The 16,931-nt window shown below is 41.1% G+C and overlaps 1 protein-coding gene across 4 annotated transcripts in view; it reads left to right on the top strand.

The window, feature by feature from the left end:
- Window positions 1–16,931, top strand: part of fam184ab (family with sequence similarity 184 member Ab) — a 440,896-nt gene that overhangs the window by 263,630 nt on the left and 160,335 nt on the right. For all 4 annotated transcript variants that reach the window (XM_060915808.1, XM_060915811.1, XM_060915809.1 and 1 more), the window contains exons 8-9: window positions 12,510–12,671; window positions 14,857–14,978. In XM_060915808.1, the coding sequence (XP_060771791.1) occupies window positions 12,510–12,671; window positions 14,857–14,978 (284 nt within the window). The remainder of the gene's footprint in view (window positions 1–12,509; window positions 12,672–14,856; window positions 14,979–16,931) is intronic.

The following is a 16,931-nucleotide window of genomic DNA, read 5'->3' as shown; positions in this document are numbered from 1 at the left end:
ATTTAAAAAAGCATTTATTTCAAACTTCAAAAGTGGCATGCAAATGTAATAACGGCACAGTGCAGACTTGTCACTTATCTACACCGATTCACATAAAATACTTTGTTTTGAAATCGATAAAATAAATCACAATTCCACCTTACCTTTGAATAGTTTTAGACCAAACTTCATAGCATCTTTAGTGCTTTTAGGAACAGCATTTTCTTTCATCATTTGTAATTCTTCCTCACTTATGGTGACAAAGCGATTGGCCGCCATTTTGCCGAATTGCTCGAGGTGATTATCAAGAAATAGTTCAAATTGCTCAACCAATCAGTGCGCGCGATTTTCTGTAATCACCTCCGTATTTATACGAAAAAGAAATATTAGTTAAATTTGCTGATATACAGTATATCTTTACTTTTTCTCCAGCGCAGTTTATCAATTGAGAGCAAGGTCATTTTTATTTTCTTCAGTTTGGTTCTATAGATTTACTCTGGAGCTACATGACTAAACATGATTGGCTCAATATTAAGACCTTTTTTTTCTTTTTTTTTAATGAGCCAAGGGAATCAAAACATTCATAAAATTGTCGAATAAAAATCTCTGTATTAAAATGACTATACAAATCAGACTGTAACTACACTGTTATTCAAAGCAGTTCAAATACTGTATATTTGTCTATGTTCAGACTTTAGGCCATGCCTTTTATCTGAGTCTGATGCTGTAGTGGAGGAAAACCAAACTACATTGTCTTGCAAAAGTATTCATCCCCCCTGGTGTTTGTCCTGTTTTGTCGCATTTCAAGCTGGAATTAAAATGGATTTTTTTGGGGGGTTAGCACCATTTGATTTACGCAACATGCCTACCACTTTAAAGGAGAAAACTGTTGTTTTATTGGGACACAAACAATAATACCCCCCCCCAGAAAAAAAAAATCAATACTTTTTGCTGCAATTCCAGCTGCAAGTCTCTTGGGGTATGTCTCGATTAGCTTAGTACATTTAGCCATTGGGATTTTTGCCCATTCCTCAAGGCAAAACTGCTCCAACTCCTTCAGGTTAGATAGGTTGTGTTGGTGTACAGCAATCTTCAAGTTAGGCCACAGATTTTCAATTGGATTGAGGTCTGGGCTTTGATTAGGCCATTCCAAAACATTTAAATGTTTCCCTTTAAACCACTCCAGTGTAGCTTTAGCAGTATGTTTAGGGTCATTGTCCTGCTGGAACATGAAGCTTCATCCCAGTCTGAAACCTCTGGCCGACTCAAACAGGTTTTCCTCCAGAATTGCCCTGTATTTAATGCCATCCATCTTTCCTTCAGTCCTAACCAGCTTTCCTGTCCCTGCAGATGAAAAATATCCCCGCAGCATGATGCTGCCACCACCATGCTTCACTGTAGGAATGGTGTTCTCAGGGTGTTGGGTTTGTGCCACACATGGCATTTCTCATGATGACCAAAGAGATCAATTTTAGTCTCATTTGACCAGAGAATCTTCTTCCATGTGTTTGGGGAGTCTGTCGCATGCTGTTGGGCAAACTCCAAACATGTTTTCTTAAGCAATAGCTTTTTTCTGGCCACTCTTCCATAAAGCCCCGCTCTGTGGAGTGTATGGGTTAAAGTGGTCCTATGGACAGATACTCCCATCTCCACTGTGGATCTTTGCAGCTCCTTCAGTGTTATCTTTGGTGTGTTTGTTGCATCTCTGATTAATGCCCTCCTTGCCCGGTCTGTGAGTTTTGGTGGGAGGCCTTCTCTTGTCAGGTTTGTAGTGATGCCATATTCTTTCCATTTTGCTATAATGGATTTAATGGTGCTCCGTGGGATATTCAAAGTTTGGGATATATTTTTTTTTTATAACCCAAGCCTGATCTATACTTCTCCACAACTTTGTCTCTGACCTGTTTGGAGGTTCCTTGGTTTTCATGTTGCTTGCTTGGTAGTGTAGCAGGGTCAGGGTCCTTCCAGAACAGGTTGATTTATACAGACATCATGTGACAGATCATGTGACACTTTGATTGCACACAGGTGGAACGTAATCAACTAATTATGTGACTTATGAAGTGAATTGGTTGGACCAGCTCTTATTTAGGGGTTTCATACGAAAGGGGGTGAATACCTATGCACACTCCAGATTTCTGTTTTTTCATCTTAATTATTGTTTGTGTCACAATAAAACAACAATTTGCACATTTAAAGCTGTAGGCATGTTGTGTAAATCAAATGGTGCTAACCCTCCAAAAATCCATTTTAATTCCAGCTTGTAATGCGACAAAACAGGACAAACACAAAGGGGGATGAATACTTTTGCAAAACACTATGTCAAGTTTAAACTTTTAAAGATATGACTTTTTTTTAAACCTGTACAACATGATGTGAGTCTGTTTGATGTACATTAGAGTGTGTGATGATTTCAGCATGCAGTTAGTTTGCTAAGCTACTAGCTATAAGCTTCCATTATATTTGTAACTCCAGGACAAATCAAAGACGCAAACTTTCGACAGCGTTTGGTGCGAGTGGAAAGTGATGTGCGATTTATTTCCGATAAAGTGCTTATGAGTAAGAAATAAAATGTTTTCTATAATAGGCATGCTGTTGCAGGAAATAAATCAATGATAGGATAGTGTCCTGAGTCCCAATGCAATGTTGATTTTTCTGATACAACAGCAATTTGTCAACACAAACAATTTTAATTATTTTAAAAAATGACATGGCATAAGTTTTATCCATTTACGTATAGTTACATTTATTGTGGATTGATCTCTCTCTCTCTCTTTCTCTCAGTTGTTAATAAGATAAATCCAGCTTGTCATGTTATACAAAAACCACAAAAGAGCAAACTCCTCCATCTTGAAGACTTTCCTGTGGTGGAAAACTTACCATTACAAAGTGTTGACACTTGGTCACTCCTTCCATAAATGTAAAATAAATACTGTATATTCTTCTAGAAAACTTTATCACGTCAACAATGATACATTTTTAGCCTAAGATTATGTAAATGACCTATTAAAGGAGATACGCAGAACCTTTATTTTTAAACACATTTCTGAGTGGATAGTATCTCCATCCTTGACTCTTGTATGCTGCATAAATGGGAATTAAAAAATATATATTTTTGAGAGTTAAAATCAACTCCAAAGTTGGCATTCGAGCTGCCACGCTGAGCCAGCCAGCCCTGAGTGCGTGACGTCACAGCAGGAACCGGTTTTAAGGCCGAGGCCTTTTACAGCTATAGACCAAAGTCATATAAATAAAAATTGATGGTGAAAGTAAGAAATAGCGTTACCGACTTGCTCAACTAAGACTGATTTGACTTCATTGATTGTGGGTTGACTCTCATTAAAACAGGATAGGTGCTATAACTTATGCAACATACATGCGTGCATTTTCACTGATAAAATGTAGAAGGCTAATTAAATAATCAGATGAACTGAGACAATCACATTCTGAAGCAAATTAAATAATCTTATACCGCTAACTTAAACACACAATACAAGTTACATGTATTAATCTAAATGCAGGTAAACAACGTGTTTTTGTTGTTTTATAGCCAAATGAGAGTCGGAGCTTACCCGTCTGTGTTCTCGCTTCTTGAAGGCCGATCTTGTGGCCGATTTGTTTTGAAACAGTCTGACTTTCAGTTGTTCGTTCAGTTCTCCATTCATTCGCTTCTTCCACGTAAGGGCGAGATGGCAGCAATATCCAGTTTAGAAATCAGACGGCTGCTTCACTCATTCTCCATTTTCTCCATACTGAGTACTCCGCCATTACTGCTCTGCTCAATTAATTACTAAAACCTGGGATGGAACATCACCGGTTTTAGCAACAACCGTGAGGAGGCCACTGCCTGAGCGATATGTCCCATCCCGTTCCGTCCCGGGTTTTAGCAACAACATTCGGCTCACACTCCAGGAGAACTGGTGCAACTGAACTTACTTTCCTTTAAAATAAATAAAATAAATGCTTTCCTTTTCTTGTAGTTTTCTTTAATTGTTGGTACTGCACCCTCTTTCAATACAGGCTGATAGCCAACGCTCCTCAACAGATCAGAGGTTTTATACGTGTCTTCAGTAAAATCTGCAGAGCAGAGGAGAGACCACTTCGTAGGCATCCAATGTGCCCGTGAACAACTTGCAAAACGCGTCTAAATCTTTGCAGTTTGAACATTCTTGGGCCATGAATGCAACGTAAATCCACCTTCTGTCATGTTGCTGGCACATCTACGTGACATGGCGATAAATTAGCTCAAAATGGAGGATCGGAGTTGCAGTTAGCTCTGTGTTTTAGTATAGCAGAAATGGCGATGAGACCGATAGACTTCCTGTTGTGACATTAGGGACGTCAAGGTCATTCACTCAGACCGCTACCTACAACCCCGATTCCAAAAACAGTTGGGACAAAGTACAAATTGTAAAAAAAAAATGGAATGCAGTGATGTGGAAGTTTCAAAATTCCATATTTTTTTCAGAATAGAACGTAGATGACATATCAAATGTTTAAACTGAGAAAATGTATCATTTAAAGAGAGAAATTAGGTGATTTTAAATTTCATGACAACAACACATCTCAAAAAAGTTGGGACAAGGCCATGAGGCCATGTTTACCACTGTGAGACATCCCCTTTTCTCTTTACAACAGTCTGTAAACGTCTGGGGATTGAGGGGACAAGTTGCTCAAGTTTAGGGATAGGAATGTTAACCCATTCTTGTCTAATGTAGGATTCTAGTTGCTCAACTGTCTTAGGTCTTTTTTGTTGTATCTTCCATTTTATGATGCGCCAAATGTTTTCTATGGGTGAAAGATCTGGACTGCAGGCTGGCCAGTTCAGTACCCGGACCCTTCTTCTATGCAGCCATGATGCCGTAATTGATGCAGTATGTGGTTTGGCATTGTCATGTTGGAAAATGCAAGGTCTTCCCTGAAAGAGACGTCGTCTGGATGGGAGCATATGTTGCTCTAGAACCTGGATATACCTTTCAGCATTGATGGTGTCTTTCCAGATGTGTAAGCTGCCCATGTCACACGCACTAATGCAACCCCATACCATCAGAGATGCAGGCTTCTGAACTGATCGCTGATAACAACTTGGGTCGTCCTTCTCCTCTTTAGTCCGAATGACACAGCGTCCCTGATTTCCATAAAGAACTTCAAATTTTGATTCGTCTGACCACAGAACAGTTTTCCACTTTGCCACAGTCCATTTTAAATGAGCCTTGGCCCAGAGAAAATGTCTGCGCTTCTGGATCATGTTTAGATACGGCTTCTTCTTTGAACTATAGAGTTTTAGCTGGCAACAGCGGATGGCACGGTGAATTGTGCTCACAGATAATGTTCTCCGGAAATATTCCTGAGCCCATTTTGTGATTTCCAATACAGAAGCATGCCTGTACGTGATGCAGTGCCGTCTAAGGGCCCGAAGATCACGGGCACCCAGTATGGTTTTCCGACCTTGACCCTTACGCACAGAGATTCTTCCAGATTCTCTGAATCTTTTGATGATATTATGCACTGTAGATGATGATATGTTCAAACTCTTTGCAATTTTACACTGTCGAACTCCTTTCTGATATTGCTCCACTATTTGTCGGCACAGAATTAGGGGGATTGGTGATCCTCTTCCCATCTTTACTTCTGAGAGCCACTGCCACTCCAAGATGCTCTTTTTATACCCAGTCATGTTAATGACTTATTGCCAATTGGCCTAATGAGTTGCAATTTGGTCCTCCAGCTGTTCCTTTTTTGTACCTTTAACTTTTCCAGCCTCTTATTGCCCCTGTCCCAACTTTTTTGAGATGTGTTGCTGTCATGAAATTTCAAATGAGCCAATATTTGGCATTAAATTTAAAAATGTCTCACTTTCAACATCTGATATGTTGTCTATGTTCTATTGTGAATACAATATCAGTTTTTGAGATTTGTAAATTGTTGCATTCCGTTTTTATTTACAATTTGTACTTTGTCCCAACTTTTTTGGAATCGGGGTTGTATATGAATCACTTTAATTGTAAAAATTACTATATTAGATTTATTGTTAACGCTTAAAAGTATTCCTATGCCATTCTTGAGGTCTCAAGGCATTTATAAACGAAAGTGAGGCCATGGTTCTGCGTATATGCTTTAAAGCTAACCAACACCTTCTGACCAATCAGATTTGAGAATTCAATAGTGCTGTGGTATAATTAGGTGTTATTCCATGAAGTTGAGTTGTACGTGAGCTGATAGCCGATGAGGCGTGTAGCACCAAGTTTTTATTTCGTCCTCGGTTGGTTCAGCAACATGTTCCGCCATTTTGTTTTTCTTTACTCCTGGTATATGTGTTCATAGCTTCGTCACAGAGTAGCCACTCAGAGCATGCAATTGTTCATATCCAGTGAATGTGGATAGAATATATCCTGGATATACCATGAATAGACGTCACACTTTCAAGCTATACGGCCAATTCGAGTCACAGCTGTGGCTCCGCGAGCATTTGTGTGTGTGTGTGTGTAGACCTACATCTGATCATGCCAAGTGAGGCAGGCAATAGCATGGTACATTGCACATATGCAGGTCGAAGATTGCTCTGCCGTAAACAACAAACATGGCTGCCTCCAGTGTGTTTATGCCAAGATTCAATCTTAACACTTTTAGTTGGGAATTTTTTGATGAAGGCTATAAATCAAATATACCATGAACTGAGAGGCACCAGGAATTATGGATTCTCTTTGGGACTGGGCCCTTCACAAAATGGTACTATGCCAGTCACCTCAGAGAATCCTTAATTTCAAATGGAGCCTCTCAGTGCATGAGATATTTGATTAATATTGACTTTAAAATGTGACTCAGTTGAACCGCTAGCTTAACATAGCTTTAAGGAACTAAAGTATTTTTTATTTATCACAAGAGGTAAAAGTCCAGTTACTTTCAGGACCAGCGAGAATAAATGCATAAATAAATGTGTGGAAATATGTGGTCAAAGTGTTTGGTTTTTTTCATCTAGTTCAGGTTCATCTAACAGTGCTGTTGTCTTTTGACAGAAATATCTATATGGGTGACACTGTTTGACTAATGTTCTGTCAGACAGCATTTGTATTTTACCATAATTTCTTCTATTTTCTGGATTTTTGGCTTACCTAACTACAGTGGTGCTTGAAAGTTTGTGAACCCTTTAGAATGTTCTATATTTCGGCATAAATATGACCTAAAACATCATCAGATTTTCACACAAGTTCTAAAAGTAGATAAAGAGAACCCAGTTAAACAAATGAGACAAAAATATTATACTTGGTCATTTATTTATTGAGGAAAATGATCCAATATTACATATCTGTGGGTGGCAAAAGTATGTGAACCTCTAGGATTAGCAGTTAATTTGAAGGTGAAATTAGAGTCAGGTGTTTTCAATCAGTGGGATGACAATCAGGTGTGAATGGGCACCCTGTTTTATTTAAAGAACAGGGATCTATCAAAGTCTGCTCTTCACAGCACATGTTTGTGGAAGTGTATCATGGCACAAACAAAGGAGATTTCTGAGGACCTCAGAAAAAGCGTTGTTGATGCTCATCAGGCTGGAAAAGGTTACAAAACCATCTCTAAAGAGTTTGGACTCCACCAATCCACAGTTAGACAGATTGTGTACAAATGGAGGAAATTCAAGACCATTGTTACCCTCCCCAGGAGTGGTCGACCAACAAAGATCACTCCAACAGCAAGGCATGTAATAGTCAGCGAGGTCACAAAGGACCCCAGGGTAACTTCTAAGCAACTGAAGGCCTCTCTCACATTGGCTAATGTTAATGTTCATGAGTCCACCACCAGGAGAACACTGAACAACAATGGTGTGCATGGCAGGGTTGCAAGGAGAAAGCCACTGCTCAACAAAAAGAACATTGCTGCTCATCTGCAGTTTGCTAAAGATCACGTGGACAAGCCAGAAGGCTATTGGAAAAATGTTTTGTAGATGGATGAGACCAAAATAGAACTTTTGGTTTCAATGAGAAGTGTTATGTTTGGAGAAAGGAAAACACTGGATTCCAGCATAAGAACCTTATCCCATCTGTGAAACATGGTGGTGGTAGGATCATGGTTTGGGCCTGTTTTGCTGCATCTGGGCCAGGACAGCTTGCCATCATTGATACAACAATGAATTCTGAATTAAACCAGCAAATTCTAAAGGAGAATGTCAGGACATCTGTCGATGAACTGCAATCTCAAGACAAGGTGGGTCATGCAGCAAGAAAATGACCCTAAGTGCACAAGTCGTTCTACCAAAGAATGGTTAAAGAAGAATAAAGTTAATGTTTTGGAACGGCCAAGTCAAAGTCCTGACCTTAATCCAATCAAAATGTTGTGGAAGGACCTGAAGCGAGCAGTTCATGTGAGGAAACCCACCAACATCCCAGAGTTGAAGGTGTTCTGTATGGAGGAATGGGCTAAAATTCCTCCAAGCCGGTGTGCAGGACTGATCAACAGTTACCGGAAATGTTTAGTTGCAGTTATTGCTGCACAAGGGGGTCACACCAGATACTGAAAGCAAAGGTTCACATACTTTTGCCACTCACAGATATGTAATATTGGATCATTTTCCTCAATAAATAAATGAGCAAGTATAATATTTTTTGTCTCATTTGTTTAACTGGGTTCTCTTTATCTACTTTTAGGACTTGTGTGAAAATCTGATGATGTTTTAGGTCATATTTATGCAGAAATGTAGAAAATTCTAAAGGGTTCACAAACTTTCAAGCACCACTGTAGCTGTCAGTTTGTCTTTCTTGTTTGTTTCAGTCATAAGAATTGGCAGAACACTACTTCCATTACAGCAGTGCTGTTTTAAAAAAAAAAGCATACCAAATGTGACGAAATTAAGAAAGACAGGCTTGAATAAACTCTTAATGTTCATTCTACTATAGAGCCCAAATCGGTGAATTGGAGCTGGCTGTGGTCCTTGTTTTCATACACGTTTCTCTGAGGCGCTGTGCCTCGTGCTGTTCTCGGAGTCGAGCTCCGTAGATCTTTAGCTCTCTAGTGGGTGGACAATTTGGACCCATTTCAGAGTGATTAATTTCAGCACTGTGTGTTTTGCGTCTCATTACTCTTTCTGTTTTAATGGGTTCTCTGCTCTCAGAGCTGGTTGTGTGTCGCACAAAGTCTCACCACTGCTACAGGACAAGGACTCCACTTTGGCATCAAATCCTTATTGTTCTCTGGCTTCTCGTTTCATTCTTTTCATTAGAAGAGCGTGATAGGAATACTGGGGTCAGGTGTAAAACATCTGTGAGGCTGGTGAAGTTAAAGTGACACCTTGCTGTCAGGTGCAAAAGTTGGCATCCATCATGATTTCTTAGAGAACTAGAACAGCACTCGGAGAGCTCAGATCTCCGCCAAGGACAATAGTTGACGACTCTTTCATATGCAAATTTCCAAACACAACCACTTTATATGTCTGGATATATTTCTAAAACTGTCAGAATTACATGCCTGCATGTGTATCGCAGAGGATTACTGATAACCATGAATGTGGATTGTGATATGGAGTCATTGTATTGTATTTCTACATTGGCTATGTTTTGTCACTATTGAACTTTATTGCCATGTTCTAGATTTTGAGAAGTATGGCACTATTGAGTGCATACTTTGGGGTCACGCTTGATCGCACCCTCACATATCATGAACAACTGAAAACGGTAGCCGACAAATTGAAGTCAAGGGTGAACATCATCAGGAAGCTTGCAGGCAACAGTTGGGGATCCAAGGCAAACACCCTTTGCACTGCAAGTCTAGCCTTAGTCTACTCAACAGCAGAGTACTGTTCAACAACCTGGGCCAACAGCTGCCATACCAAGCAAGTTGATACAGTCCTGAACTCTGCAATGCGAGTGATCACAGGGACACTGAAATCAGCCCCCCTTCCGTGGCTCCCCGTCCTCTCTCACACAACACTCCCCCCAACATATGCAGAAAGGAAAAAATGATGGACATGATTGCCATTTAGGCCAACCTTGACCTTCCCATTCATGATGACCTCAACAACCTGCTGGCCATGTGTTTAAAGTCTCGCAAGCCTGTCTGGTTGTCTTTTGAATCTCCGGACAACTTTGACATTAAGACCAAATGGCGCAGGGCATGGGCAGATGCCAGTTCCAGCTGGGACCACACCACCATTACAGATCCCACAGTGAAGCCAAATGGTTTCAACCTCCCACACAAGCAGATATTGAACCACATACGCACCCTCCACTCAAGAAGAAGACACCATCTGCGTTATGGAGGATGGCAGACAACCCTGCCTGCGATTGTGACCACCAAGACCAGACAATTCATCATATTGTGAATCATTGCTGTGTATGGCATTTCACTGGGAGTTTCAAAGAGCCAGAAAGAACAACCAGTGCTGTCCTTGCCTGGATATCATCCCTGGATTTGACTTTGTAGATTTTGCCGTTTGTGTAGCTCATATGAAAGAAGAAGAAGATTGTTGAGTGCAGACTTCCACCAAGGCCAAATGCTGTATCTCGCATTGTTAGTAATAGTGAAGCTAAATTCATTGATCCACCCTGACACGGGATGCATCTGCTCCAAAATTTAATGGGTTCTTCCTTAGCCCATGCTACACCATTCCACCAAGTTTGGTAGAAATGTGGGTGGTAGGTTTTGTGCAATCCTGCTTACAGTCAGACAAACAAACCACATGGAAAACATAAACTCCTTAGTGGAGGTACAGTAATAGTACCTTAACATGGAATGAGAGAAAATACGTATTTGGACACTTTAGTTTGTTATTGAATATACCTCTAGTACATACAGTATATTCACTTCAAATGTCTTTTGACTTTGTACTTATAAATGTGAAGAAAAACGGATGCATTCATAAGCATAAACAAATGTTCAAGACAAAGTTGTAAGGGAAAAACACTTTGTTGCAAAGCCATTGTTGGCAGTTACAGCTTCAAGATGTATACGGTAAGAAGTAATTAGCTTTTTGCAGCATTGTGGCCAACTTTGGTCCATTCCTCTTGGCAAATAATCTTCATTCCCCCCCAAGATTATGAGGGTCCTACTAATGGATCTTCTCCAATTTCAAACTCATTCATCTCATCTCATTATCTCTAGCCGCTTTATCCTTCTACAGGGTCGCAGGCAAGCTGGAGCCCATCCCAGCTGACTACGGGCGAAAGGCGGGGTACACCCTGGACAAGTCGCCAGGTCATCACAGGGCTGACACATAGACACAGACAACCATTCACACTCACATTCACACCTACGGTCAATTTAGAGTCACCAGTTAACCTAACCTGCATGTCTTTGGACTGTGGGGGGAAACCGGAGCACCCGGAGGAAACCCACGCGGACACGGGGAGAACATGCAAACTCGACACAGAAAGGCCCTCGCCGGCCCCGGGGCTCGAACCCAGGACCTTCTTGCTGTGAGGCGACAGCGCTAACCACTACACCACCGTGCCGCTCCCAATTTCAAACTTCTCTATAAATTTTAAATAGGATTCAAGTCAGGAGGTTATGCCATGCAAGGCCTTCTTGAGTTATTTTAGCTGTATCTTTGGAGTCGTTGTCTTGTTGAAATGTTTTTCTTCCCAGATTCAGTTGCTTGACCAATCAGATTGAGTGAAACAGGATGTCCCAGTATATTGCTCTGTTCATGTGTCCTTTGATAATGATGTGTGATGCTCCAGGAGCATTTACAGAAAAGCAGACCCACTTCTTGGACCTCATATGGTTCTCCAAAAATGATGAGCTGAATTATTGATCAAAAGTTCTGTTTTTTGTTTCAGATTTTGTTCCATTATTGTTCGGATTTGTCTAACTGGTAAAACATGCATCACTGCGCTTTGTTCTAGCAGAGGAGTTTTATATGAGGTGTACGAGTAGTTACAGATGATTGCAGTACAGGTCCTTGCTTCTTGTTGTTCCTGCTGCTTTCAGGTCATCCTGCAACTTTTTTCAAGTGGCTGCTGGCTTTCTCTTACCTTTTCCGTGTCATTAGTCTGAGAGCGTATTGTGGAATTTTATATGGCGCAAGTGTTCAGGGATGATTGGATGATTAGTTGTGGTTTCATGAAATTTCCAACTCCGTATTATCAAACCAGCTGTCCTGACATATCGTCCCCGAGAACTTCACCATAATTGCTACTTGCTGTGTGAAATCTGCAGCAATGGCAGCCTCTTTTATAAGGACACTGGGTGGAATGGACATACTTTTTTGCAGCATTTATATGCAGAAATTGATTTATTTTTACGGAACGTTTTAATGTAATATCTGAATATGTTTTCATTATCAATTTAGTGTATATGCTGATGAATACATACTCAGAAGTCAAAAGACATTGTGTGTAAATTTCAAGTGGATATAGTTTGTGCACAGTAAGTATACCATTATGTATCCATCATGGTTTACTATTGGAGCATTGTTGCTCTTTGTGATGATAAAGGAGCATTTATCAAAATTTACACTTTTTTTTTTTTTACCTCCAAGGGTGTACAAACTTTTGCACTCAGCTATAATGTGGATCTTTAAGCACCCTTTCTCTTTTCGCTAGGTAAGCCAGCTTCAGGAGATGGTGAAGGAAGGAGAGCTGGGTCTGGGCTCGGCTAAGGGACACATCTCCAGCCTGAAGGAGGCTCAAGAGAAACTTCTGGAAGAGCTGGATGCCACGCGGGCCAGACTGAGAGAGACCACCAATCTCCTCGCAGCACTTCAGGTCTGAAGTTTCTCACTCATTATCTTCCAAACTTTGGACTCGGTTACAGAATGGTATGCAGCCATACAACACAGTTGTACTCGGCTAGTCCGTGAGCTGCAAGATGACAAGTGTGGCGGCACTGATGGTAGTATAAACATGAACTTTAAAGCTTTGGAAGCCAGTTTGTTTATAGATAATGTGATGAAAGAACTGGACAAACTAAAGAATAAAGTGCCGCTGCATTGCTCTGTTTAGGTAGAAATAAAGTGAGGGCTAATGGTGTGTTCCATGTGTACTGGGAAGTCAGGATTTCCAAGTTCCTAGTCAGACATGTCAACTGGAACGCCCCTGAAGTCAGGATTTTTTTCCGACATGGATTTCAAAATCCAAGATGGCTGCTCTGAAGCTCACATATTAATTCTTATAATCATTCTAATTTTTTACTCAGAGACTTTGTAAGTGCTCCTGTATAATATAAGCTCAGATAATGATGCATGCCTGAGATTACGGGATGACCTTGTACACAGAAAGTTCTAGACACGGATCTTGCATACTAATCTTGCTAACTACAAAGTGAATATTAGTCATGAGTAATATTGATGGTTGTGAACAGGTTTTTGATGATTACGTTATATCCCAAGGCTTGAGAAAATAATGATAGAAATTGGAATTGAATTCTCATCTACATGTAACAAATCCAAGATATTTTACGAGCAGTAGCTATTCACCGGGCGGCACGGTGGTGTAGTGGTTAGCGCTGTCACCTCACAGCAAGAAGGTCCGGGTTCGAGCCCCGTGGCCGGTGAGGGCCTTTCTGTGAGGAGTTTGCATGTTCTCCCCATGTCCGCGTGGGTTTCCTCCGGGTGCCCTGGTTTCCCCCCCAGTCCAAAGACATGCAGGTTAGGTTAACTGGTGAGTCTAAATTGACCGTAGGTGTGAATGTGAGTGTGAATGGTTGTCTGTGTCTATGTGTCAGCCCTGTGATGACCTGACGACTTGTCCAGGGTGTACCCCGCCTCTCGCCCATAGTCAGCTGGGATAGGCTCCAGCTTGCCTGCAACCCTGTAGAACAGGATAAAGCGGCTAGAGATAATGAGATGAGATGAGTAGCTATTAAGCTAGCTATTGTTCGTGATTATTTTGGGTTGCTCAAGGACTTGGAGACATACAGTAAGTGTAGAGACAGTCCCGTTTTATTTGTTAGTACTTCCTTGCTGATTAAAAATGCACCCATGTTACAGAAAGGTTTTCATCAGGTAACATCATCATCGGCGTTGTTTGCACAGATCTTTTACAGCACAGAGAAAGAGAGGGAATGTCATTGACGGCGCAGGTTAAGGGCGGGGTGGGTTAATATCTCCTCTGAAGTGTAGTCTGGCTGTCAGTCATGTCCTTATTTCCTCATGAATAGTGATGCTGATGACATCTGTAATGAGATCAGTGGAGGGGGGCATGTGACAGGTGCTGTGATGAATTATGGATCGCAGTGTTTTGGGTGCTGGTGAAGAACAGTGATACTGACACTTCATTAGAGCAAGACTCTGACACTGAAACTTTTCCTTCCTTTGACCAGGAGAACATGATCTCACTCTGACCTTGGATAGTGGGGTGTGTGTGTGTGTCGTGGACTTCTATACCTCAAAAGTAGCCAAAAATTATACTTTACATGAAAGAAGTCGCCTGAAAAGCTTTTATTGCACAGAAACAATACAAGCATGAGTGATTCCTGGCAAAACACTGAAGTCTAAGTTTCTTCCATTAGTTTTTAAGTCCGGTCCCTTTTTGGGAGACCCGGCCTTGGACCACCCCAGGACCACCCCAAAACAAAATGTCTCCAGAGACAAAAAGTCTATGGGAGTCCCAATACATTCTGAAGCTTAAAACCACAAGCTAGAGACAAAATTCTCTCACATGTACATGTACAGTATTTCAGGTTTTATGAGGACCTAAAAAGACCGAATGACCTCAGTCATCCGGTCCTCACAATTTTATTTTTTTTTTAACAGCTTTTATCCAAAAGATGGCTCTGTCTGTGTGTGTGTGTGTGTCCGTCTGTCTGTCTACATGTACTTAGCACTTCATAATCATCCGGTCCTCACAAAACTGTGTGTTGATTGATGGTTGTGAACAGGTTTTACAATGTTGAGCTTTCGCATATTGTTTAGCTCCTTACTGCGCCTTCATTCTGTGTTGCTCTCAACAGGGAGAGATGGAAACTCAGAAGCAACAACACGATGCCAAACTCATCTCCACTAAAGAGGATGAGAAGCTCAAAATGGACAAAATGGCTCTGGAGCTGGAGCTGAAATGGACTGAAACACTCAGGTAGGTGGGTGTGGGTTTACGTGTGTGTGCGTAGGTGCCTTTTTTTTAAAGAATCCTTCTGAGCGACGACTTTATGTAGCTACAGTACTTATCCTCTAATGATAATGTCTCATCATTATCTCTAGCCGCTTTATCCTGTTCTACTGGGTCGCAGGCAAGCTGGAGCCTATCCCAGCTGACTATGGGCGAAAGGCGGGGTACACCCTGGACAAGTCGCCAGGTCATCACAGGGCTGACACATAGACACAGACAACCATTCACACTCACATTCACACCTACGGTCAATTTAGAGTCACCAGTTAACCTAACCTGCATGTCTTTGGACTGTGGGGGAAACCGGAGCACCCGGAGGAAACCCACGCGGACACGGGGAGAACATGCAAACTCCGCACAGAAAGGCCCTCGCCGGCCCCGGGGCTCGAACCCAGGACCTTCTTGCTGTGAGGCGACAGCGCTAACCACTACACCACCGTGCCGCCCCTAATGATAATATCTCTGGCTAAAACTTTGGTCATGAGCGATGTCCTGTCATCATCTCGGCTGTGTATTGTGCTAGCGTTAGACTTGTATAACGCTTTTTGCGCCGCAGTGTACCGTATTTTCCTCAGTTTAGTCTCTGTTTCCTTTTTCATTTGTGATTCTTGAAAGTTCGTCTAGTATCAATCAAAGCTAATTGATATGTCTCATAAAAATTGTTTAGTAATAAAAAAAAAATCCCCAAAGCAGCCATGTCCATGCATGTGTGTAGAACCGAGGTGCTTGATGTACAGTATGAATCAGTTAACTGGAACATGTTGCATTTAAAGAAACTTATATATCACAGCACAGTTTAATTCTTGAATCTGATTGGTTATAAGATGTGCATGAGATGATTTTTTTTCATAACAGCTTGGACAGAATTTTCAGCTGTAACATGAGCAATAGGTTTATATTAGGGCTGTCAATTGATTAAAATATCCAATCGTGATTAATCGCATTATTGTCCGTAGTTAACTCACGATTAATTGAACATTTGTATCTGTTCTAAATGTACCTTAAAGGGATACTTTAAAAGGTTTTGTGGAGTGGGAGTGGACATATACAGTGTCTTGCAAAAGTATTCATCCCCCTTTGTGTTTGTCCTGTTTTGTCGCATTACAAGCTGGAATTAAAATGGATTTTTGGAGGGTTAGCACCATTTGATTTACACAACATGCCTACAGCTTTAAATGTGCAAATTGTTGTTTTATTGTGACACAAACAATAATTAAGATGAAAAAACAGAAATCTGGAGTGTGCATAGGTATTCACTATGGAATCAATTTTGTGCCAAAATGTTCATACAATACTTTTGAAATATCAAACAAAAACGACAAATCAAAATACAAAAAAACAAAAAAAATCAATTTTTTGAGACTGGCAAACAAATTATTCGTGTAATCGTGCAAAATATCAGTCTATTACTCTTCAGAAACCTTTTATTTTTGTTCCGCATCTTTCTCAGTTTTGTTTGACGTAATTTATTTTGGTTGCGATTCCAGCTTTCTCGTTTGCGCTCCCTGACTTTTTGCTTGCAGGTTTGGCACAAACTTCACGTGTGGGTGGGCTGTCCAGGAATGTATTCCCATTAGCTAACTTGTGTTTGACTGACAGCTACGCTCAGCCATTCCCCCGGAGGCTGTTGCGGCCATTTCCTACTCGGATTTTGGCGGACTGTTTGACGAGTGGCCGATCCATTGACGGTAAACAAGGATCGAGTGGACTTCAGTGGCGACTATGATATTGAATTAATTCAGCAAAGTGTAAATTCAATATCATAGTCGCCACTGAAGTCCACTTGATCCTTGTTTACTGTCAATGGATCGGTCACTCGTCAAACAGTCCGCCAAAATCCGAGTAGGGAATGGCTGAGTGTAGCTGACAGTCAAACACAAGTTACCCAATGGGAATGCGTTCCTGGACAGCCCACCCACA

This window comes from Neoarius graeffei, chromosome 3 (assembly GCF_027579695.1).
Source record: "Neoarius graeffei isolate fNeoGra1 chromosome 3, fNeoGra1.pri, whole genome shotgun sequence".
NCBI lineage: Eukaryota > Metazoa > Chordata > Actinopteri > Siluriformes > Ariidae > Neoarius > Neoarius graeffei.
The sequence above is the reverse complement of the archived record's forward strand: the minus strand, read 5'-3'. Positions and strand labels throughout refer to the sequence as shown.